The following is a 26,348-nucleotide window of genomic DNA, read 5'->3' on the forward strand; positions in this document are numbered from 1 at the left end:
TGCTCATACAGCCTTGGAGTAAAGCCATGCCTATCCTCTTACGCTATTAGGACCACAGGTGGAAAGCATTCACAAACTTTTATGTCTTAATGGATCCAGTAAGCAGAGGTACTCTGATTCTAAGAAGCTATTTATAAAGGCATCAGGGGAAAAAAAAAAAAAGCTCAACAATCTGCTCAGAATAAATGATTTCAGCAATTAGGATTCATGCCATTATTCATTTTGAACCTAATGTTTGCATTTTCATGGGATCTGGAAGTTAGCTAAAAGGAAGGGAGCAGTGGCATTGGAAGACCCATAGACACGGAGGAGACGCTAGAGGTAGGCAAGTCAAGAAACTTGAAGCGGGGAGGTCCAGTGAGGTAGGAAAAATATTTAAGCTCGCCCAGGAGTGGCCAAACAGCAGCTTGGGAGCCACTTGTAGCTCTTTCATGCATATTGTGTGGTTCTTGCAGCCCCCACCACCCTATCAGCCAACTTGGAAAAGGCATTTCTCTCTTTAAATCACTTCTCCAAGCCAAGCCAGCCGGTGGTTTGGAGAATGCATTTAAAGTTGCTTTCTTTCCACCTCCCTCTCCCCATCTATTTGCCTGCCTGCCTGCCTTCCTCCCTCCCCTCCCTCCCTCCCTTGTGGCTCTCAGACATCTGATGTTTATTCTATGTGGCTCTTACATTAAGCAAGTTTGGCCACCTCTGGGCTAGCCTATACACCAGAATATTTGAAATTTAAGGTGTGTCACTGAGTTGCAATTGACTCCTGATGACCCTTGGAGGTCATCCTTCTTTGGAGATTTTTAAACAGAGGCTGGATGGCCATCTGACAGCAGTGAGGATCCTGTGAATTTAGGGGGAAGTATTTGTGAGTTTCCTGCATTGTGCAAGGGGTGGGACTAGATGACCCTGGTTGTCCCTTCCGATTCTATGACCCTAGGAAGTTCCACCTCATGGTGGCAAGTGATGAGCAGGTGGCTGACTGGGTCTTCCTCTGCATAGCAGTCCCCATTTTCCTGGGTGTTCCCATTCAAGTACTGAGTTTCTGAGATCTGGTGAGATCAAGCTAGTCTGAGATATAAGGGCTGCTATCAGGATATAAAAAGATGCTATAAATAGGGTTTGTTTTGTGTTATTGTATGTTGGACTGGAATTTCTGAAGCTAGAACCTGAACAGGGTTAGGGTTCCCTGAATTCCCTGAACAGGAATTGTTCCCATGACAATATCTACAACAATAACAGAGAATAAACTATCAAATGTATTAAGTATTAAACCCTAGAACTGCAAAATCTGACAGACCACAACTGGCTGTTTTGCTTGTATTTTCAAGACATTCCTCATGCTGTTGGATACATAAGCAAGGGAGGAAAGTGCCTCTGGTGTACATATTACCAAAAATGTTGCCGCTGAAGGGTTGCTTTCCCGCATGTTGGATAATGCATTTTAGCTATCATTTGCAACTGGATTTTCCCAAATGAAACAGGATAATTTTGTTGGAAACGATTGCATTCTTTAATGTGTGTGAGCAGAGGTGGCCAAACTTGCTTAGCATAAGAGCCACAAAGGATAAACATTAGATGTTTGAGAGCCACAAGACATGAACGTCAGATGTTTGAGAGCTGGGAGGGAGGAAGGAAATAGATGGGGGGAGGTGGAAAGAAAGCAACTTTACCTTTAAATGCAATCTCAAAGCCACCGGCCAACGGGGCTGGTGAGGGCTTTGAGAGCCACACAATACATGTGAAAGAGCCACATGTGACTCCCAAGCCACAGTTTGGCCACCCCTGTGTGTGAGGCAGAGAATTGTAATTTGAACTGAGCAGTGAAAATATTAAGGTCAATATTTCAAGGAAAGGGATAAGAATACTAAAGGGCGGGTAGTTCTCAGGCATGCATTATCCACTTGAAAAAAATGTAAGCAAAGGGCTAAATAATAACAAAACAGACCTATTGTTCATATGCACACGGCAGAGTCTTTAAGTGTGAACTGGACTGCATCATATTATATTAGGATATTGAAAGAACTTTTGAGAAATTGCCACTGGGAAACAAAGCAGAATAAGTAGTATTGGAAATCTCTTTGCTCACTGGACTGAAATAAATTTCACAGCAGAAATTCAGCTATGAATTCAGCTAGAGTATCAGTAGCCATCACAATTTTTCAAGTTCATCTAATAAGATATTTGTTGAAACATACACCACATTTGCCTTATTTGTTCTCCCTCAGATGTTTCGGAGGAAGAATGGAGCATGTTTCTTGCCTGTATAACATCCAAGACTGCTCATAGCAAATCCCTCACTCGGTTGGGCTCAACAAAGAATGCTACATTTCTGTACTGTTGTTTTAATTCCAGGCCAGCTGAGACAATGGAGAAAGCCAGAACAGAAGAGTTGCAAAGGAAAGCTCAAAGGCAAGACCAGTTCCCCATTCTGGTGGTTCTAAAGGGGATTTGAATACTCTCAGAACTTTATTCCCTAGATAGCCCTGACCTGGGTAGCCCAGGAAAGCCCGATCTTGTCAGATTCTCGGAAACTAAGCAGGGTCGACCATGGTTATTACTTGGATGGGAGACTTCCTTGGAATACCCAGTCAAGAGGACAGGGGCAAGCTCTATCCAGTCACCTCTCTGAATATCCTCCAGGCCCCCAGTAGGGGTCAGTCACCAGAGGTCGACATGACGTCCGGGTGCAGACACGCACACACAAAAAATATACAAAATACAAAAAAAAACTCCTTTACTTCCTAGGTGGCAAATACAAACGATACTTTAAGAGGAACTTTAAAGAGAGATATATATTAAATACTTGGGATTATATGATATCTATCCCATTTAAAATTAATTTCTAGTAAACTAGCTTCCTTGGCTTAATCATCAACCCCAAAAGAGAGACCGCAACCAAGAAATCGGAGGGAGACTGAGATTGGGAAGTGCACCCATGAAAGAACTAGGAAAGATCCTAAAGTGTAATGATGTATCAAGATAATTCATATCATAATGTTCCACATTGCTATGTATGGGTATAAAAATTGAGGAACGAAGAAAATTGACACAAAGAAAGTTGATTCCTTTGAAATGTTGGAGAGTTTTACAGATATTGTGTACTGCCAGAAAAACAAATAACGGTTCTGGACCAAATCAAACCTGACCTCTTACTAGAATCTAAACCAATTAAATGGAGGCTATCATACTTTGGTCACCTTATAAGAAGAAAGGAGTCACTGGAAAAGACAATCATGCTAGGGAAAGTTGAAGGCAGCAGGAAAAAGGGAAGACCCAACAATGAGACGGATTGACTCTATCAAGGAAGCCAGGGATGCATGTCAGTTTGCAAAACCTGAGCAAGGCTATTAATGAGAGGGCATTTTGGAGGTCATTAATTCAGAGGGTCACCAGAAGTTGGAAGCAACTTGATGGCACTTAACACGCAAGTTAACTTCCACACAGGGACAATTCTCCATTCTGCTTTCATTGCTGCTGTGATTTATTTATTTTTGTTAATTTTTAGCCCACCCTATCCCATGAGCGGGCTCAGGGCAGATCACAGTGATGGCAAAGGCATTCACAGAGATAACAAAACTTCCAAAGGGATGGGGTAGTGGTGGAATTTCCTACTGTATCCTCTCACATCTGCCTTTCTCTCTCCTACCACCAGCATGCTTTTTTTGCCTACTTTAAAAAAAATGGTAATACCTATATCACACTAGTATAAAAAGACTATGGGAACATATCTACTACTGCTAAAATAACAGCCAGCGAAAAGATCATTGGCAGTTGAGGTGTGTGTGTGTGCGCGCAAAAAGAAAAATGAAGCCAGATGCAGAAATCCACCCCTTGCCTTCCACTTTCCAAAACCCACTGTAGGTACAATCTTCCCAGACAGGTCGTACCAAAGCAGGTTTGGGAGAACCACAGCAGAGCTGGAGACAATCCAGAAAGTGAGTAGAAGCACAGAGATATCATGCAAAAGCACAAGTAGGGGAAGAAATGCAGAGCAAAGCCTCTGTGTGGAAGCAACCTAAAAGAGAAGGGGACAAAATAAATCCATTTTGCTCTGCATTCTGTGTTGCGCATGTTATCATACATGCTGGCCTAGGAACAATCATTATTTTATACTCTCCTCACATTAAGCATACCCAGATGTGCCTAATCCATTAACAAAAAGGCACTGACTTTGTGTTTCATACAAAGATAACATCAACCACATGGCCTTCTCCTGTATCTCCCAAGCTGTTTCTAATAGAGAGGAATTCTGGGGTCCTCACCTAATGAAGAGAGTTCCCTTGTGATCTCTTTCCAAAATCAGATCAACCCACACACAACAAAGCCAGCAGCTGCTAGAGAGGAGATTAGTGCACCCCAGGTTCCATATTCTGGCATTCTCTGGCTAGTCTCACACAGCATACTTAAAACTGCTACAGGGACCATTTGCAAGCCCGCCTTTTGGGCAGCTCTGCCCCTTCTGTTCTTTATCCCCCGTTATAACTCCCCATGGTGGTGGTGCTGCTGCTATGGGGGCAGGAAACAGGGGAACCAGTACAGCAGGGAGTGTGAAGATAAGGAGCTAATGGTACCCAATCACCGGTACAAAAGAAGATGCTAGAGTCTATTACTATGTATTCTGGTTTAGTTACTCCTTGTATTTGGCAGCCTTTTCATTTCCATACCTGGCACTTTTAAAGTGCAATGCAAACTTAGTTCAGTAATCCTGGTAATTAATGGAGGATTACACGAAAATGGCAGGACGCATTGAACAACTGATCAAGATTACGCTATCCAACCTCTGCCCCCTTCCCCCAAGACTTATTCCCAGCTTTCCCCCTTTCCAAGCAAGATGCTCTTGTACATGACCAGTTCAAGGTTTGGTGGGCCCAGGCAGTGACTAGGACACCCCTCATACCCCCCTTTCCCCCCTACCTGTTCGTACATCCTTTTCCTGTTTACAAGCCCTCCTGCCGTACATGCTCCTGGATCAGCTGCACACCCTTTCCCCGACAGCGTTGGCCAATGCGTGCAGCTAGGAGAGGCACTGTCATTGCCACCACTGCACAGCACCTCCATGTCCTTCCTCAATGACTCTGGGCACTTGGCAGCATGGGTACAGACAGACAAGTGGCAGGTGAGATGTGTGGGTGGGTTTCTGCAGCAGAAGTCCTGGGCCCAGCAAGTGCCCCACCTCAGCATACAGTCACAGAGAGTGTTCATGCATCGCAGGATGAGAATCAGATCCAAGATGTGGTTATAAGCACAAAGCGAGACTTGGAGGAAACAGGAAGAAATACTATGAGAAGAAAGGCCAAGGCTTCAAACAGGAGTTGGTTCACATGCTGAACATCTGTTACGCTACTATGAGATCAGACTGGCATAGACAGCTGCCCACAGGTGACTGAAAATACTGACTGTATATATTGAGAATGAGTTTTTAAGACATGTGTAGGGAAGTGGGAAGCCAAAGACAGGGATCTCTATAAAACTGCAACACAGTAATATGTGACTTTGAATGGCCCACACCAGTTTGCAGATAAAAACAGGGAGATGCTTATAAGTCCTTTATTCTTATACCAAGCTTCCACCATATCCACTTCCACATTCAGTATTAATTTGCTCTGCAATAGCGTCCTCTTTACTGTTTTAAAAACCAAAAGGATGGTTTTCCCTCCACCCCTTGGTGAAGTTACATTGGGGAAAAAAATTAATTCTCCTACAATCTGTTAGTTAGCAGTTGAAAATCTATCAGTGCAGCTGCAGTATGTGAAATGGCATGCCATTCACTGCATTATGCCTTAGTGCTCATGCACATGTTTTTATATGAATGAAACAAGAGGCATCCACCCATCTATCTTAAAGATGTAATGTAATTTAATTTAATTTTTAGATTTATATCTCGCCCTATCCTGCAAGCGGGCTCAGGGCGGCTTACAACAATAAAACAACAGAGTTTAAATAATATCATAAAAACAGACATTATGAAACAGGAGCGGCACAGTAAACAGTCTTACAGACATAGGCGGTAAACAGCATGTGGCTGATTGCTAACAGCATAACATAACACCACAATGGTGAAATGCTGGGCGAAGTGATGACTTTCAAAGGACACCCACTGGATTAATTAAAAGCCTGGCAGAAGAGCTCCATTTTACAGGCCCTGTGAAACCTTAATAAGTCCCAGAGGGCCCGGATCTCCAGTGAGAGCTCATTCTACCAGGTAGGGGCCCAGACCAAAAAGGCCCTGTCCCTCATTGAAGCCAGCCAGGCATCCTTAGGACCAAGGACTATGAGAAGATGTTAAGCAGCGGACCTCAGAACCTGGGGGTGGGGGAGAAGTCATATGGGGAGAGGTGGTCCCGAAGATATGCAGGCCCCTGGTCTTAAAGGTAAGGACCAACACCTTGAACCAGATCCAGTACCTGAGAGGTAGCCAATGCAGTTTGCACAGCACCGGATGCATCTGCACCCACGTGGCCCTCAATGCCAACAACCAGGCTGCCGCATTCTGCACAGTGAAAAATCTTATGCATAACTCTGCATTGAACTTCACAACATCCAAGAGCCCTGGGAAAGGAGCTAAATGCTGGGAAATGACAAATGTAGCCACATACATTAACAAAGCCTCCTGAAATGACAAAACAAGTACAGTAGTTTTCCAGGAGCAGAAAACATGGACAATCCCTACTAAATACAGTCAGCTGGCAGAGTATAAGTTTGACTCCGGAGCTTTCCCAGCTGTATATGTGTTCCAGTTCACATCTTACCATTCTGACTTACGAAGATTCATGGCTTGGTCATGTTCTTTCCACTTTCCAAAGGACATTTTGAAAATGCAAGTGTGGAAAAGCAGTGTCAGAGCCAGCAGCGAAGCTTTTTGAAGGTTTTCCTTTTGCAGTATTTGATACTTTTTGCCATAACCTTCACCAACACTAGGGGGCAGAGTCACTCCTTTTATTGTTAGTTAGGAAATCTCCTCCCCCCCCCTTTTGAGATTTCCTTTTTGGTGATAATATTTTTTATTTTATATAAACAAATACAAACATTGGGAAAAGGTAAGATAAGATGGAAATACTAACTACAGTGTTTCATTTATACATACACAGTCATATTTTGATCAACAAAAGCATAAATATCAAACGAGAAAAACCATCATTTATGATCATCAATATTGTCTAAGAAATTGCAACTACTAACATTTATCTATAAAATCAATGGACAGATCTTGCTTCATTATGTACAAATTACTTATATATTTATCCTCTTTAAACTGTGTGCCAGTGCGTTACAGAATGATTTTCTCTGTAACTTAAAAAAAACCACCTCACAAAACTTAAGTCCCCCCCCACTGAATCTTCTGAAATGTGTATTTAATTCTACTGATCTTCCTAATACAGAAAATAAGGTTTCATTTTTGTCATCTCAAAAACCGGGACGGCATTCTTGTCTGAAAAAGAGTGTCCCAAGTATTACAATGAAAGCTGGCAGACCATGAGGAATTGAAGGATGGGGAACAATATGGATATCCCACTCTGCCTCCCAGAAGTTTCTAAGCAATCAGGGACCTCCCCTTTCCTTTCCAAGTGTCACTCCATTGATTTCAACATTCCTTTCCTTCTGAAGCTTAATTAGTCTTCATCAAGCTAGTTTAGAGGGTTTTCCCCTTTTTGGATTAATTTACAGAGTCATATATTTCTGAACACCTGCAGAGTCCTTGCAGGGGGCCACAATTCAGCGGTAGAACATTTGTTTTGTCTGCAGAATGTGCCAAGTACAATTCCCGCTATCTCCACTTTAAAGGCTCAGATCATGGAAACTACTTAACAGGATGCTCTGGAACAGAGATACTCACCCAATGGCACAGCAGCAGCATGTGGCTCTTAGACCTGTGTCTCTTCTGAGCACCTTGCCCTGACCTGGATAGCCCAGGCTAGCCCAACCACATCAGATCTTGGAAGCTAAGCAGGGTCAGCCTTAGCCAGTATTTGGAAGGGCAACCTTCAAGGAATGCCAGGGGTGTAATGCAGAGGCAGGTAAACCCCTGAAATATCTTTTGCCTTTAAAACAAGTCTAGCTTGCCACCTAGTCGTGCATGTTAAAAAAAGAGGCTAGAATCTCAAGCTGCCAGACAATCTTAGGATCTCCTGGCTATTCTGCAGACAATGCTGTACAATAATTAATTAACTACACCTTTCCCTTATGGCACACTGTGATGCAAGGGCAAAGTCCTGCCCCTTTCAGTCAGTCATGAATCCCCTGTATGCCTGTTTGGTGGGGATGAAGGGCAGCCAATAGCCAACCAGGGCTCTTGGATGGCTGAAGAAGCCAGTTGAAGAGACAGTGAGAAAGTAACAGCTGTTGCACTATCAACTCAGTTATGCCTTCAGAGGGCAAGGATGGAAATCCTTTCTCAGGTGATTGTATAGGTTTCAGAGTCTGTCTTTCATGGGAAAGCAGGATGGCACAGTGAATGCTTTAAGAAGAGACTAAGCTGTCCGAAGGCCAAACTTCTGTGAGAAATTGGCTACAGATCTGTAGTTTCTGGGAGAAATTCACCTTTACCACAGCTGAGGAAAGGTCAACATTCACCTCCCAAATAAAAGCTTGACTGTTAATTGTTCTGTCCATCCAGAAAACAGCAACTGAAATGATATAACTTAATGAGCCCAGAAAATGCTGTGTATTAACAGTAGTTTTAATAGCAGTTTTAAGCCTCTTTCACAAACCATCTTATTTCTCCTGGTACTGAATAAAAGTAACTGGGGGCTTACTCTGTCTCATATGAAATAACTACATTTAGAAAACCACTTGAGCTCAGTCTGCCAGTAGAAAGTTGGAGTAGATACCACTCTGATCAAACTCCACAATATATTACCTCTGGCCAATCAGCATTTAAACCCCAACCGTTACAGGTACCCATCTCATATTTCCAGAAAGTGGACGAGGCTACTGCTCAGTGGGGCTGGTAGCTGGTTCCTGTCTTGTAACAGCTGCCACTAGAGTGTGGCTAAGCTCTGAGCATTCCTAAACTTCAGGCCTCATGCCAGAGATGAAAGTAAAGGGCGGGCCTATACTCTCCAACAACCCCCCACCCCACCCTTTTCTGCAGCTTCTGAGTTCTCAGCTTTCTGCATTCATTCGTGTCAATGTTTGGTGACAAATTTAGTGTAATTTACAAGATTCTTCAGCAATAGCTAATAGTCTAGTGACATACCACTGTATCGCTAATGAATACTGATAGCTAATTGGGAAACAGATAAATGGATGTCAAATTGCAGAATTCAGGATTCATGAAATACCAGAGAACTTTCCATACACGAATGAACCCCAAGTTTGCATGAAAAAAATCCCAACACTTAAAAAGGTGTGTGTTTTTTTTTAAATGAAGACTAAGACCTTACTAGATCTCATTTGGCATTGGGGGTGGGGGCTGCCTAGCAACCAAGGTAATGAAGCCTGGTCTTAAGCAATTCTCACAGGACTGGAGGTCCCACTTGGAATGCTGTGTACAATTCTGGTCACCGCACCTCAAAAAGGATATTATAGCTTTGGAAAAAGTGCAGAAAAGGGCAACTAGAATGATTAAAGGTTTGGAACACTTTCCCTATGAAGAAAGGTTAAAACGCTTGGGGCTCTTTAGCTTGGAGAAATGTCGACTGCGGGGTGACATGATAGAGGTTTATAAGATTATGCATGGGATGGAGAAAGTAGCGAAAGAAGTCCTTTTCTCCCTTTCTCACAATACAAGAACTCGTGGGCATTCGATGTGTCACGAGCTGGGGCCAGGCCAGGCGAAGTCCAAGGTCTGTAACCGGTGAGCAAGAGTGTCCAAGGTGCCAAAGCCAAATCGTTGTCCAGGTATCGTAGGTCAGAGGTTCAGAAGCCGTAGTCAGGGGGTCCAGAAGTCAAGCCAAGGTCAGGAGGTCCAAAGTCAAAAGCCGAAGTGGATGCTAGGACGTCAGGTAGATGACTAGTTGCTTCCACAAAGCCTCCTCCCAAAGCCTACAGCTATATAGCCCTCTGCTGGCTGTTGCCCATTTGGGCTAATTGCTGGCTCAGAGAGGCAGCCAGGATCCTGTTGCAACTCAAGCATCCTTGCTCTTAGAAGGGCCAGAATCCTCTCAAAACTCAGGGCTCAGGGAGCGTCTTGCTTGTGAGCGTGCCGCCCTCCTCCGATCCCTGAGGTCCTGACGGAGGCGGTCACGCACACGCGCCACCCGAGAGGGCGAGGCAGGGGGGCTGGGATCTTCTCCAGCAGGAGGCAGGGGCACTGGTGCAGGTGGCAGGGGCACAGTTTCTGCTGCAGGCTCAACTTCCTCTACAGGGTCCCCAGCACCCATGACACGATGAAATTGCTGAACAGTCGGGTTAAAATGGATAAAAGAAAGTACTTCTTCACCCAAAGGGTGATTAACATGTGGAATTCACTGCCACAGGAGGTGGTGGCGGCTACAAGCATAGCCAACTTCAAGAGGGGGTTAGATAAAGATATGGAGCAGAGGTCCATCAGTGGCTATTAGCTACAGTGTATATATATATATATAATTTTTGGCCACTGTGTGACACAGAGTGTTGGACTGGATGGGCCATTGGCCTGATCCAACATGGCTTCTCTTATGTTCTTACGTTGGAGGCAAAGCAGCAGCAGCTGTGGTAGAGAGCAGGGAGAGGAAGATGAGAGTGGGCTGGGAAGAGAAAGGGCTTTTTCTGCATTCTCATTTTCCTCACTTGCTGTTTCTTCAGGTTCCCCTCCTCCCATTCTGCATGTTTTGCTCCCCCTATTGGTCAGTTTGATATTGCACCGGTTTATACCCTGACCCAGCTAGCCCAGGCATGCCCTGAGCTCATCAGATCTCAGAAGCTAAGCAGAGTCAACTCTGGCAAGTAATTGGATGGGAGACCTCCTTGGAATAGGAGGACAGGAGGACAGAGGCACGCTTTATTCAGCCAGCTCTCTGAAAATCCTCCATGCTCCCAGTAGGGGCGTCACCAGAGGTCACAGTGACTTCCAGGTGTGCATGTGTGCGTGCACATGCACACACAAAATACTGGGGGGGAGGGGGAGAGGAGAGATATCAGTTTAGGTCCAGTGCAATACTTCCTCTAAGCTGTGGAGTTTTGTGAGCAAAAATTCTGCTTTGCGAGCTACCGGCATTAAAGCTGTGAGCTACTGCATAAATCACTTTGCTCGGAAACCTTTTTTTCCTGAGCTCTGACAAAAATGTATGACCTGGAGGCTAAAAAACTGTGAGCTAGTTCACACTAAGTCAGCTTAGAGGGAACACTGGTTGTGTAATGTCCTTGCAGATTTAAACTGCAAGTTTTTATGCTGTAGTGTACATAAATCGGTGTAAGATCACAAACACATACAGAACAGGAACCCCTCTGCCCCCCCACCCAAGAAACAAATTTACAAGCCAGGAAAACAAGAATGGGGAAAGCCCAAAGGTGGGGGTCAGCGTGGGAGGACAGGATTTCCCTCCCTGTAATTCTTGCTGGTCCCTCAGCTTGTATATATCTAAATAAAACATATAAACATTTTACAGAGAGATCAATATCCTGTACTCTATGAGTTTATAATCTCATTTATAATGACTTTTTTTTTTTCTAAAAAATGAAATGTGATGGAAGTAACTGTTCAGTTCATTGGTGTCACTTCTCTTTTTGCAATCAATTTTTCTTCATGCTTAACTATGCCCGCTTCTAAGTCACTGTTCTACTTTGATCTTGCGCCTCTCCTTCAAACTTCCTTCCTTGTTCTAGGCAAACTTTGAGGTGGGCACATATTTCTCTGTTCATGCGAACAGATGCAGCATTAAATATGAGTCTCCAATAGGGGATTTTCCCATGAACATTTCCTCTTAAAGGCACCATGTCTCCATCACTCAAATCCGGTACGTGTAGGAAATAAAAGAATACTGAATTTTTTAAAGGTGGAGACACCATTAATCTGTTGCAACAAAAATAAAAATGAGTCTTTGTGACATCTTTAAAGACTTGCACAAACTTATGTTTGTGTGGACTGTAACCCATTTCTTCAGATATAATTCATGGAGACTCACTACACGGATGTAAGATATAAAAAAAATAAACAATGAATGAGGTTGAGGAGACATAAAATGAAAGCAACACAGGGTAACAGAGAGCCAGTTTGATGTAGTGGTTAAGAGCAGTGAACTCTAATCTGGAGTACCAGGTTTGATTCCCCACTCCTCCGCATGCAGCTGCTGGGTGATCTTGGGTCAGTCACAATCCTCTCAGAGCTGTTCTCTCAAGAGCAGTTCTCTGAGAGCTCTGTCAGCCTCATAAGGTGTCTGCTGTGGGGAGAGGAAGGGAAAGAAATTGTAAGCCACTCTGAGTAAAGGGTGGGGTATAAATCCAGTCTCTTCTGTGTGAGGGAAGAAAAGGAGGTGGTACAATTAGGGAGGCAACGGAAGGTATTTTGCCAAGTCTCTCCTAACACCATGAATTGGACTTGTAAATTACCTATCAACTTGTTCTTCTCTCCATCCTCTCAATAAATAGAAGACAGAAATCTGTAACATATCCAGGAGGATATGCTTGCTTATTCTGCCAGAAACTCCCTGTCTCTCATCTATGGCATCCCTGCATTCCCAAGCCCAGCCCTTACATGCATACATACATGAAGCTGACTTATACAGAACCAGATCATTAGACCATCAAGGTCAGTATTATCTTCTCAAACTGGCAGTGGCTTTCCAGGGTGTCAGACAGAAGTCTTTCACTTCACTTACTGCCTGTTCCTTTTGACCAGAGATGTTGGAAACTGAACTTGGGATCTTCCACATGCAAACCAAAGGCCCTTCCACTGAGTCACAGCCTTAAGATCCTATAGACAGAATAGTCAGTTACTTTTCCATCTGCTTGTTTTCCATAGCTAATGCTGTTTTGTGAGCCCTTGTGTCTTCTAATGGATTAAAAAAAAAAAAAGAAATCTCAAGAGTCTTATGTTAGCATTGCAGTGAAATAAAAATGAGCTTTGTGGTCCAATAAATGTATTCATCTTTCAAGTGACACTAGATTCTTCTGGTTTTTCTTAGAGGGTAAAGTGTCCTGCTTTGCATTTCCTAATTAGCCCACTTCTCCCACTGAGAGTAGCACTGCAAGAAGCAGAAGAAATGAGGTACTTGGAAGAACCAGAGGGGTAACCCTAAGTCCGTTGTTGCAGCACTTCCAACAGTTTGTTGCTTGAAAGTCTGACTATCAGTGCATCAAATGATCACAAAGGCTCATACTAGGATAAGCTAAGTCTCGAAGATGCTACTGAATTGGTTTTAGAGCTAGAAGAACCAGGTCACCTGTGGCCTTAGTGGTGTTGTCACTATCCAGACTGTGCATTGCTGGATTATTTTGGCCATTACTGCTTTGAGGCTCTTTTCTAGAAGGCATGCAGTCTCCTCACATTATTGTGGTGCACTGTGCTGCACATTATTCTGTCTGTTTGGGCTAGCAGCAATTAGACTGTGGGTGGATGGACAGTGCATGGGGACCTCCACAGAGGGATGTGGCATGAATGTAGGTGGGACCTTGGGATCTCCCAGAATTACAACTCATCTCCAGACTACGGCGATCAATTCATCTGGAGGAAACAGGTTGCTTGGGAGGGTGGCCCTATGCAATTGTACCCCACTGACATCCCTGTCCTCCATAGGCTCCACCTCATATCTCCAGTAGTTTCCCAACCTGGATCTGGCAACCTTACCCTTATCGCCCTCCAGTGGCCATGGAGACTAGGCAACCCTACTTGCATGTGAGCTAGCAGGCCTTCCCTGTCCCTAAGGATGTCTCCCTTGTTCCCTTACAGCTGGTCGACAATCCACTTTTCAGCCTAGACAAGGCATCATAAATTGTGTTAAGTCGTGAAGATGCTACAGAATTTCTGTTTTAGAGCTAGAAGAATCAGGTCACCTGTGGTCTTAGGGGTGTTGTCACTGATCCAGACTGTGCATAAATACTGTGCATTGTTGGATACTTCTGGCCATTATTGCTTCGAGCTTCTCTTCTAGAAAGCATACAGTCTCCTCACATTATTCTGTGCTGCACTGTGGTGCGCATTATTCTATTTGGGCTAGCAGCAATTAGACTGTGGCCCGGCAGGACAGGGAGGGTAGTTAGTTTGGTGTAGTGGTTAAGTGCGTGGACTCTTATCTGGGAGAACCGGGTTTGATTCCCCACTCCTCCACTTACAGCTGCTGGAATGGCCTTGGGTCAGCCATAGCTCTCGTAGGATTTGTCCTTGAAATGCTGTGAGAGCTCCCTCACGGGGTGCCTGTGGTGGGGGGAGGGGGAGGTCAAGGAGATTGTGACCGCTCTGAGACTCAGTATAAGGCAGGATATAAATCCAATATCTTCTTCTTCATCATCATTTAGGGCTGTATAAGAGTGGTATGCCCTAACCTGGATGGGCCAGGCTAGCCCAGTCTCATCAGCTCTTGGTTGGTAATCAGGGTCAGTCCTGGTTCATATTTGGATGGGAGACCACGGTGGAATCCAGGGTTGCTATGTGGAGACAGGCAATGGCAAACCACAGCTGTCGGTCTCTTGCCTTGGAAATCCTAGGGGGTCGCCATAAATCGACTGCAACTCGACAGCACCCTTACACACAAGCCTGGTCTGCTGCCCTCTGTTTTCTCCCGGGGCGTGGGGGAAACTATGGCCAGGGGTGTGTGTGTGAAAAACAGGTGCACGAGGCGAGCGGGAAGGGCAAGAGGAGCGCCTGTAATCGGAGGAGGAAACAAGAGGGCTGCCCTTTGAGATCCCTCCCTCCCGCCTTCCTTCCCGAGAGGGGTGTGCGGCGCTGCTTGTGGGAGTGGGAGTCGTGAATGGGGAGGAAGGCGAGGTGAGCTGGCCTCGGCGCCTCCAGGGAGGGAAGAGCCGGGCGCTAGGCAGAGCAGAGGGCCAAAGGGAGGTGGCAGCAGGCAGCCAGCGAGCGAGCGAGCGAGCGAGGGCCGGCCAGCAGAGAAGACACCTGGAGAAGGTGGAAGAAGCAGCAGCAGCAGCAGCAGCCGCCGGAGGCGCGCGCAAAAAGGGCGCGCAGGCAGGCGAGGTTGGGGGACTTGGGAAGACGCGCCCCCCTCAGGGAGCCGGCGGCGAAAACGAGGGAAGGGGCCTCAAGGCAGCCGAACTGAGGACGCCCCGACGCCGGCGAGGAGGCGATTCAGCTGGCTGGGCGGGAGAAGGAAGCGCCGGAGGCACCCCCGGCTTGGGCGCCAGGCAGCAGCCGGAGAGCTTGAATTTGGCGGCGGCGGCGGCGGCGGCGTGAGGGGAGCAGGCTGGGGGCTCGTGGCGCCGCAAGGAGAGCCGAGGAGGGCCCGGCGGTGGGAGGCAGCAGCATGCTCTGCCCGGCCGGCTTCGACTGAGGCGGGATGAGGAGCCGCCCGCTCCAGCTGGGCAAGCTGCTGAGGAGGAGGTTCCGCCTGGTGCTGGCCTTCGGCGTGCTGGCCGTCGGGCTCTGGGCAGCCTACTTGGAGCTGGTGGCGTCGGCGGAGACGGGAGGGCACCCTCTCAACCGCAGTGAGTGGCTGGCGCGGGGCGGGAAGGAGCAGCCCGGGGTGGGCCCCCTTGGCTCGCCCCACAGCCTCAGACCCGGCCTTCCTCGGAGCCCCGGAGTCTGTGTTTCCCTATCCCGAGTCTTCAGAACGAGAGAGGGCCCTTGAGCACGTGCAGAGAGCCGTTAAGGGGAAGGCGGACAGCGTGGCCTTTGAGCCCAAGGGTCTTGTTCAGGCGGCAGACGCACAGCTGCGTCCCGTGCATGCGCTTGTGTTAGAAACACAGAGCTGGAAGGCCGCCCAAGGTCTAACTCGTCCAACCCCGTGCTTGCTGCAGGGCTTGCATACAGCTACACCCCCCCCCCCTCCATCTGCTCTGTGCCCAGAGGGTTGTAGGGCCTGGGAAGAATAATAATAATAATAATAATAATAATAATAATAATAATAATAATAATAATAATAATAATAATAATAATAATAATAATAATAATAATAATAATAATAATAATAATAATAATAAATTTTTATTTGTACCCCGCCCTCCCCTGCCGAAGCAGGCTCAGGGCGGCTAACAATACGATGACCAATGGTGCACCAAACAATAAAACAGTTACATTAGAAACATTAAATTAAACATTTAATGTTTCTACCTCCAGGTTGATGCTGTAGGGCCTGGAGGAGGAAGTACCTCTGGAAAAACAACTCCTTTCCCAAAGACTGAACGGGAAAGCCCTTACAGCCTGTGCTGGTTAGCCCTGTGGAAAGATTGGGGAACTGGGGCCTTGCGGAAAGTTTGGCCAGGTTATGCCTACAGTGAAGACACATCATCTGTACACACTTGATTTTTTTTTTTGTCTGCATGTTGAGTAATTCTCATGCTACAATGAACTCATATGTATGTGATAACAAGCATATTAAGGAGGTTGTGGTCCCCATTTTCAGTTGCAGAGTAATAGCCCTTTAAAAAAAAAGGGATATACTTGTAGGATGCCTGTGCATTCATTGAAACATGTGGACAGGTCTAGTTAGCAGGATGGTTAATGAAGATGTTGAGTTGCGAGTTCAAAAGTCAGCTGAGCCATGAATGCAGTAAAAAAAAAATACTTGGCAAAGTGCTGTGGGCTGGATCCAACCAGCTGGACCACTGAGGACAAAGGGAGGGATGCTGTGGCCACCAGTAAAGACTGCTGTGGATCTTGGGACCCACCTGTATAAAAGTCAGGCAGAATGGAGGCTGTGGTGAGGAGGAGAATTGGGCTAGAATTGGAGCAAGAAAAGCAGGTGGGAACAACTAGTTTAAATCCTGCCATTCTGCTTAGCTGCGTTTGGAAACCTTCATCCAACTTTAAGCTGCTTCAAAAAGCTGCCAGAGTCACAGGAAAAAGGACCTAGGGGTCTTAGTGGATCATACACTGAACATGAGTTAACAGTGTGATGTGGTGGCTAAAAAGGCAAATGCAATTTTGGGCAGTATCAACAGAAATATAGTGTCCAGATCACATGATGTGATGTTATCGCTTTACTCTGCTCTGGTAAGACCTCATCTGGGGTACTGTGGTCAGTTTTGAGCACCACCATTTAAAGAAGGATATAGACAAGCTGGAACAGGTCCAGAGGAGGGCAACGAAGATGGTGAGGTGTCTGGAGACAAAGTCCTATGAGGAAAGGTTGAAGGAGCTGGGGATATTTAGCCTGGAGAGGAGACGGCTGAGAGGTGATATGATCACCATCTTCAAGTACTTGAAGGGCTGTCATATAGAGGATGGTGTGGAATTGTCTTCTGTGGCCCTGAAGGTAGGACCAGAACCAGTGGGTTGAAATTAAATCAAAAGAGTTTCCGGCTCAACATTAGGAAGAACTTCCTGACCGTTAGAGAGATTCCTCAGTGAAACAGACTTCCTCGGGAGGTGGTGTGCTCTCCTTCCTTGGAGGTTTTTAAACAGAGGCTAGATGGCCATCTGACAGCAATGAAGATCCTGTGAATTTAGGGGGAGGTGTTTGTGAGTTTCCTGCATTGTGCAGGGGGTTGGACTAGATGACCCTATAGGTCCCTTCCAACTCTATGATTCTATGAAGACACTTGTGCTAAAGGCACAGATAAATGTAGGCAGAAATATTGGCTAACATTTAAATAATACATGGGATAGAGATGGCAGAGAAAGAAGAACTTTTCTCCCTTTCTCACAATACTCATGGACGCTCAATGAAGTTGCTGAGCAGCCTGGTTAGAACACACAAAAGGAAATACTTCTTCACCCAAAGGGTGATTAACACATGGAATTCACTGCCACAGGAGGTGGCGGCAGCTGCAAGCATAAACAGCTTCAAGAGGGGATTGGTTAAACATATGGAGCAGAGGTCCATCAATGGCTGTTAGCCACAGTGTATAGCTGGAACTCTCTGTCTGGGCCAGTGATGCTCTGTATTCTTGGTGCTTGTTGCGGCACAGTGGGAGGGCTTCTAGTGTCTTGGCCCCACTGATAGACCTCCTGTGACGGCACCTGGGTTTTTTGGCTATTGTGACACAATGTGTTGGACTGGATGGGCCATTGGCCTGATCCAACATGGATTTTCTTATGTTCTTATTTGACCTAGGGCTGGATTTTTTCCCCACTGGGCCAGTGTTCCCTCTAAACTGAGTTAGTGGGAGCTAGCTCACAATTTTTTAGCCTTCAGCTCACATATTTTTGTCTCAACTCAGGAAAAATGGCCCCCAAGCAAACCAATTTATGCAGCAGCTTACAACTTTAATGCCAGTAGCTCACAAAGTAGAATTTTTGCTCACGAGGGTCTGTAGCTTAGAGGGAACATTAAAAAGGTAGTTCCTTGTGCAAGCACCACTCGTTTTGGACTCTGGGGTGACATTGCTTTCACGGCAGTCTTTTTATGGGGTGGTTTGCCATTGCCCGTGGCGCAGAGTGGTAAAGCTGCAGTACTGCAGCCAGAGCCCTCTGCTCACGACCTGAGTTCAATCTCAGCAGAAGCTGGTTCAGATAGCCGGCTTGAGGCTGACTCAGCCTTCCATCCTTCCAAGGTCGGTAAAATGAGTACCCAGAGGGAACATTGCTGGGGGCTTAATATGGATATGCATGATTCTTACTCCAGAGGACCTGCTCAAAGGCATATTTTCCCCCTATCAAGTTGCTGCTGACTTATGGTGACCCATAGGGTTTTCAAGAAAAGAGTTAAACAGAGGTGGTTTGCTGTTGTGTGCCTTTGTGTTATGACCCTGGACTACCTTGCTGGTCTTCCATCCAAGTACTAACTAGAGCCAACCCTGCTTAGCTTCCAAGATAGGAGTTTATTTATTTTTATTTTCGTATTTATATATCCCGCCCTCCCCGCCGGAGCAGGCTCAAGGCGGCTAACAACATTGAATATCAACAATAAAACAATAGAACAATAAAACAATTACAATAATATCAGTTAAAATTAAACAATTTACAATTTAAATTATTAATCCAATTTTAAAACAACAGTTTTGGAAGAGATTGGACTAGCCAAAACAAGTATTAAAATCTAGCAATTGAAGGTAGAGGTTTTCTAGCTAGGACTGGGTTGTACTTCAAGGCCCATGGAGCAGGCCTGGAAGATTGTTCATTTATCTTTTAAATATTGTTGGGTGTGTGAGGATGGTGATTAGAATGTAACTAAGTTGAAATGTTCTACTCCTGTACACACAAATATGTACCATGTATGTATGTACCTAACCATGTATGATGCATCTTTTTAAAAAGCGCAAAAGCGTTTCAGGAATTTTTTTTTTAATTCATGGAAGTAGGATTATCTGCAAACCAGCATTTGATGCATTTAGCTGTGAATTTCAGACTGTTTGCCAAAACAGTTTCAGTCAACTTTGGGCTGTTCCTAAAATGACAATTTTTTTGTACTCTGGCTTTTTAAGAAAACAACTTGTGCTGACTGTTTAAATGGCATATGTTGAACTGGTCTAACAAATCATGGTTGTATATCTGATAGTTGGCCAGCCCACATTCAGAAGACATCAAGTGAATGTGGGTTAGAAAGTAGATGAACAATAGCCTTTACCGTGTACTGATTAGTTCCGAAGATGGAAGGAGTAAGCCTTTAGTTCAAATAGAGGAAACAGTGGTGGGCTGACTCTAGCAAAGGTTTCTAGACTCAGGGTTGCAAAACTTTTCTTAGAGGATGGAATTACTGTAGCTGAGCCTTTATAGCCACCATGAAAAATGTAACGTGTGAAAGCAATTAGTTACTATTGTTATTTAATTGATAGTTCTCAACATTTCCCACATATCTTTGTCATTTTCTTGGTTATAGCCATCTATTCCCCTTTTCTTAACAAAGATTGTTTCCTTGTACCTTGTGTATGGCTGGTTATCAGGGGTGGAATTCTAGCAAGAGCTCCTTTGCATATTAGGCCACGCACGGCTGATGTAGCCAGTCCTCCAAGAGCTTACAAAAAAGAACCTTGTAAGCTCTTGGAGGACTGGCTACATCACGGGTGTGTGGCCTAATATGCAAAGGGAGCTCCTGCTAGGATTCCACCCCTGCTGGTTATATAGTTGGGTGCGGTTACATGTGCAGTTACATTCCAATTGTCTAAAATCAATATATGTAATTCTCAGTATGGCTAGATCTGTGGAGATTTAAATCCAGAGACTGGGATTATGGACAGACAAGACAGATCATTCTACATGTAAGAAAAGTCCCAGGTTTGCAGAAGAATTTGAAGTCTTAACATAAAACTCTTCGAAATGATAGAAGCTGCACCTGTAGCTTTTAAGAAACAAGCACTCTCAATGGCTGTTTTTAGGCAACCACAGCAGTATTGCTAGCCTTCAACTCTTGGTTCCTTTCAGTTAAAGGCAGGGGGAAGGGAAGTGCTGTTTTCAAGGCTATTCTTGCTGCCTTTGAGGGAGGACTCATCAGGGCCAGCTCACCAGCAACCACTGGGTGACCTGCTACCATATGCATTCCATTACTCACCCAGGCCTGAATGCTTGTTACTATCCCACAGCAGCCACTGTACAAAAGCCAGAGCGGTATAATGGTTAAGAGTTTCAGACAATGATCTGAAATGATCTAGGAGAACCAGGTTCAAATCCGCACTCTGCCATGGAAGTTCCTTGTGTAACTGGGGGCAGTAGGATTGTTGTGAGAATAAAATGGAGGAGAGGAGAATGATGTAAGTTGCTTTGAGTCCCCATTTCGGAGAAAGACAGGCTATAAATGAACTAAGTAAATATTAACTATAGCAAAAGATGGGAGACAAACGAAGAATAGATTTGTTTGTGGGTGGAAAGGAGAGAAGGAAGAAAGGAAAGGTGAAGATACGGGAGTTACCATGAGCATGGAATGAGGAAACAATGTGGGGATACAGGAGAAAGTGAAGTACTCCCTACAAGTCCTTGCAGTTCTTAACTATACAAGTGGGTTGGCAACTACCAACATGCAACACTTCACAGTTTTCCTGCATAGACACTACCGGGGGAGGGAGGGAGAGAAAGCTGAAAACATGGGAGCAGATAAAAGTAGATTGGCTGGTGGGTGGGAAAGAAACAGGAAGAGTAAAAGGCAATGGGGGCTTTCAGGGAAGGGAAAGAGAAAGTACTGGAGAAGGGGAAAATGAGATGCAGATCCTGCTTATATTTGTATAATATTTGTCTCGGTTGATAGGCAGTAGATAAAATAATGCAGCACAGTCCACTTATACATAATTAGCTGCTAGTACCTGGCAAATGATTACCTGAGTTTATCATAGATTGCAATGGCTAAGGTAGTGGTTCGTTCTTCTTTTCACAGTACATTCTTAAATAGAATTACACCCTTTAAAGTTCACTGCTCAGAATTGCATTGTTACTCCAGTGGGCAAAATGGATTTATATTTTTAGCTGTAGTCTGAGAGAAGGACACTGTACTTATGGACTGGTTTGTGCATTAGCAGACATCCTTGCAATTTTTACACTTATGTGTCCTGTGGAAATTTTGTAAGATGTCTTATATACTTCCTGCAGGAAGTGAGGGTATAAATCCAATGAACTTGCCAGCCCTCCCTCCTCCCTGCCCCTGGCAATATGTTCAGGTGCTTTTGTTCAAAGGGAGAGTTTAATAACCGTGTATTTGGATAGTTACTAATCTGTTAGTACAGATTACTTTGAACAAAGTTTGAATCCAGTGGCACCTTTAAGACCAACAAAGTTTTATTGAACGTGCTTTAGTATGTGTTTACACTTCCTCATATACAGTGCTAAGGTTATATATTCCGGGACATTCTTGAGCAGTCCTAAACAGAGTTACACCCCATTAATTTCAATTGACACAAGAGTGTAGGCCAGGGGTGTCAAACGTACAGGCTGAGGATCGAATCAGACCCCCAAAGAGCTCTTATCAGGCCCGTGAACAACTCATTGTCATCTGTTCCTTCTCTCTTTCTTGCTTCATTCTGCATCATAGCTTGCTTTGCCAGGCTTGATCAATCACACAAGTGCTACAGAGCAAAGCCTCTATTTTCTCCATTGGCTGACCAGCACATGAAGTAACTTATGTACAAAAACTCACAATGCCGAGCCATTTCATGTTTTCCCCTGGGTCTTAGGCTCAGAGCATTGACCATGAGATTTCTGTAATGAATGTCAATAAATCAAAAGTAGGTTTGCAGTTTATACACACACACCTGAACAACACCTGAGCAGCATATTCAGGATTGCTACAGCACAGACATTGTCTCCAGATTTTGATGCAATCATTCAGAGCAAGAGGTGTCAGTTAACAAATACTGTTAAATAAACAAAATATTGCAAGAGTGCTAATCTTTTAAGCATCTTTTAAATTTTTAAAAAATATCTTTAATTGTGTTTGTCTGTGTCCTTTATAAAGTTTATATCTCCGCTACCTGGCATTACATTTTCTGACACACATGTCCTGGCCTGACAAAGTCTCATTTATGTCAGTCCAGCCCTCAGAACAAATGAGTTTGACACCCCTGACACTGCTCTGCTTAAAATGGCACTGTGCTTCTCCCAGCATAAACACTGTAACTCTTTTTAAACTCTAAGCTGGTAGTAGTAATTTAATCTGAGATCTGGGATGTTGGGGGAATGAATGAAATAGTTGTAATGAACCACTTTGCCTGTTAAATATGAAGCAAGAGAAAAACGTGGGCATCTAAAATATTTGATATTGAAATTTGAAATACATGTTCAATGTTATATGGGAATGGCATGTAACCCTCCCCCCTCGACCGCCTCCCTGGCATGATAGTTCCTAGAATTCTGATGCTTTCATGCAGGAATTAAAAATACTGTCTGTGTACAGTCCAGTGACATGAGTTTAAACATATGTCCGTAGATGAAATTAACAAATCAGATTTCTGAAGCAGGTGGTAATCTATTGCCTCTGCCTTAATCGTGGATTTTGATGGGCCATTTTCCCAACAGCCGCATGAAATTCACTATATAAAAAGATTCCATATTTGGTGTGCTGGCACACGTCAAACTGAATTTGCTGAAATAATGGTAGATGTGGTGCTCTATTAACCAGTTCCATGACTAAAGATTTTCTGCATAAACATTTCAAAAGTTATTTCCTTATGAATTAGGGCATGATCTGACTTTTTTTTTGCAGTCAAGTCACAGCTGACTTATGACGACTCTGTAGAGTTTTAAAGGCAAAATACATTCAGAGGTGGTCTGCTGTTGCTTGTTTCTGCATCGTGACCCTGGTATTCCTTGGTAGTCTCCTATCCAAATACTAATCAGGGCAGACCCTGCTTAACTTCTGAGATCTGATGGATCAGGGTAGCCTGGTCTGTTCAGGTCAGGGCATGATCTGAATGCACCATCAGAATATATAATGAAGATGACTTAACTGGGTTTAATCATACCATTGCAATTGGGATGATTATTTTATTTAATTTGTTTGTGACCCCCCCCCCCTTTCTCCCCAATGGGGATCCATTATGGGATGAAAAAAATAGTCCACTTTATACTATAAGTGCATGCTTATAAGTGAAGATAGAATTCCAGTTCATAAGAACATAAGAGAAGCCATGTTGGATCAGGCAAATTGCCCATCCAGTCCAACACTCTGTGTCACACAGTGGCAAAAAACAAAACAAAACAAAAAACCCAAGTACCATCAGGAGGTTCACAAGTGGGGCTAGAAGCCCTTCCACTCCCCGCCCCCCCAAGCAGCAAGAATACAGAGCATCACTGCCCCAGTGATCTGGGATTTTCTTTTAAATAGAAAAAAAATACTGTCGTATAAAGAAATGTGCAAATAACAGAAGCTAAACCCTCTTCTGTGTCTAGTTGAGGGCTGAGGTAATTTTTTTAGTGGCTTGAGAAGGTAATTTACCAATGCTACCAAATTACTAATAAAAATCTATTTGGGGCTCTAGGAATGAAAAGCAAACACTGTTTTGTTTTTCATTTACTGTCCTGACTCAGTAAAGTTTCCTCCTTGTATAGATAGACATAAGCGCTGAAGAAGAGAGCACATCAGCAGAAGGAGATAGGGTCTGTTGGGAGCAGGGATTTAGCTTTATTTGCTATCCTCCTTTATGTATTTTTTAATCTTTCATCACAGTCTCCCAGGTGGAAAACTCGGTGACAACACGTAATTGGGTGTCAGCCAGCGTTTACACTGCTGGCTTTGCTGATGCAATAGCCTCCCTCCGTGTATGTTGTTCTGAAACCCAAAGGTAGATTTTTCAGTATTTTTCCAGGGCTGGAAGTGAGGCTATAGTAGATCATTATTTCCATTTCTCTGAGTGCAACAGAACTGTCTCTGTTCAACTTCGAACAGCTGGAATATGGTGTGTTCAGAAGGCACTAATTGGAGCATACCTTATGCTATCATCTCTCTTCTCTAGAGTAAAAATCAAAATACCTAAATGTCTTTCCCCAAAAAAGTTTAAAAACAACCAGCAAACAAACCCTCAATGTTTTTGCCTTTTCTTGTTGGAAAGGTGCTCTAGCCCCTTAATCATTTTGATTAGCCTTTTCTAGGCATTCCCTAGAAGACCAGTTAGTCTACATTAGCTGCTGCCACAACATTACTGGTTGTGATCAGAGAAATGCCAAAAGATTAAAAGCATTGCTTCAAGGGTAAAGATGGGGGGGATAGAGAGAGAGAATAATGCTTTAACCACTCATTAGTTACCGTAATCTTGTGTACTAAAGGCAACTAATCTGTGTTAAATTAATTTGCACCTGCTGTTTTGGTAACACATAATGTAATGTATTTAATACTACAAGATAAGAGGATGCAATCTGGCCTGGGATTGGTAGCTGCTTGAAAAACAGGAAACAAAGTGCATGAGTAAATACATAGTTTTCACAATAGTGAAAGGTGGGTTTCTGTACCAAGGTAGGGGCTAAATGATACAGAGTCTAGGGTAAGAAGTGAATTAGCCAAGAGTGCAAATAGCATCAAATTGTGCAGTGTGATATGAGAAAACTCCAGCATGCTCTCTGCAGGCTGAGTGAAGGGGCAACAAAATGGTCATGTTGACTGGAATGGATCATAGGGACCACATCACTCCAGTCTCATTCCAGTCTGGCTTCCAATTTGCTTCCAGGCTCAATTTGAGGTTGTGCTGTTATCCATTAAAACCCTTTGCAACCTGGTACCAACATGCCATAAGGATGACCTTCTTCATTAGAACCTGCTTGTACGCTCTGGTCCTTTTTGGATGCCTGGCTTCAGTTGCCACTGCCATCTGAGGCTAGGTACGTGGCAACCTGAGAAAGAGCTTTCTCAGTTGTGGCTCCAAAATTTTGGAACTTCCTTCCCAGGGAAATATGTCTGTCTCCCTCTATTGTTGTCTTCCACCAGTGAGTGAAGACCTTTTTGTTGACTCCTGCTTTGTTCAACTGCTTCAGACCAACATGGCTGCCCACTTGAATCTATTGTTATGTGTTTTTATTGAATTATTTTATAATTTTAAAGGTTGTTTTTAATTGTTCAAATATTTTATTTTTTTAAGTGTGTGCTGCCTTGAGAGGAAAAGCAGCATAAAAAGGTTTAAAATAAATTTTCAAACATGAAGATTCATTGTGAGTGATGCTAATTGGGGTTAAAGTATTTCATATACATATGAAAGGGTCTATTCATTCTGCACCCAACCAGGAACAGGATCTTGTGTCATGATTAATAGCTCAATACAAATGTCTTTTTAGCTTTTAGGAGCAGTGAAGTAGACAAATGCAACGGGAGGCATTGTTTGGAAAGATTCTGAAAAGAAAATAGCTAGTTTAGCCTTTGGTTTGGCCCATATTGTACACCTGCAAGGAGAAAGCTGATTTTGTCCAAATCCCTCCACTCAAGACACCTCCAAGCCCCTCCCCAGCCATTTTTGTGTGTCCCCTTTCCCTCAGGAGCAGCATTTCAGTATGTTTTGCTGCCACTGGAGGAAGGAATTGAGGAAAATCACCCCTCCCTTGCTTGTGTCTGCAGAAATCTAGGCAAGATCTAGGCATATGTAAATCTGTGGTGCATCCACACTTTGTATACAGCCTTGACCTCAATAAACCCAATCTCAAAATTGATACTGTGATTCTAGAAAAGGTACTGAAAATAATGACAAAATAGTGGGAAATATACATATTTCATATGTCACAGTCTGTACTTTTAGCATTTAATTGCCTTTTGACTATCCACAGGGCTAGCCCTAGATTGTCTGGCACCCTAGGCAAGGTTGACTTCTGCCCCCCTCTGAACTGATAACGTTGCCATTCACATGGAAGGCTTCCAATCTGGAGTTACCAGAATGCCAGCACCCTAGGCAATCACCTAGTTTGCCTAGTGGCAGAGCTGGCCCTGACTATCCAGTTAATTTCCTAAAATAAGCAATAGTCTTGTGGTGCTGATGAATAATTT

At 44.2% G+C, this 26,348-nt stretch overlaps 1 protein-coding gene across 1 annotated transcript in view; it reads left to right on the forward strand.

Moving 5' to 3' along the window:
• Positions 1–15,319: 15,319 nt before the first annotated feature.
• Positions 15,320–26,348, forward strand: part of B4GALNT3 (beta-1,4-N-acetyl-galactosaminyltransferase 3) — a 140,260-nt gene continuing 129,231 nt past the window's right edge. The window contains exon 1 of the mRNA XM_060245761.1: positions 15,320–15,510. Coding sequence (XP_060101744.1) covers positions 15,363–15,510 — 148 coding nt within the window. The 5' untranslated portion in view covers positions 15,320–15,362. The remainder of the gene's footprint in view (positions 15,511–26,348) is intronic.

The sequence above is a fragment of the Heteronotia binoei genome, chromosome 8, assembly GCF_032191835.1.
Source record: "Heteronotia binoei isolate CCM8104 ecotype False Entrance Well chromosome 8, APGP_CSIRO_Hbin_v1, whole genome shotgun sequence".
In the NCBI taxonomy this organism is placed as follows: domain Eukaryota; kingdom Metazoa; phylum Chordata; class Lepidosauria; order Squamata; family Gekkonidae; genus Heteronotia; species Heteronotia binoei.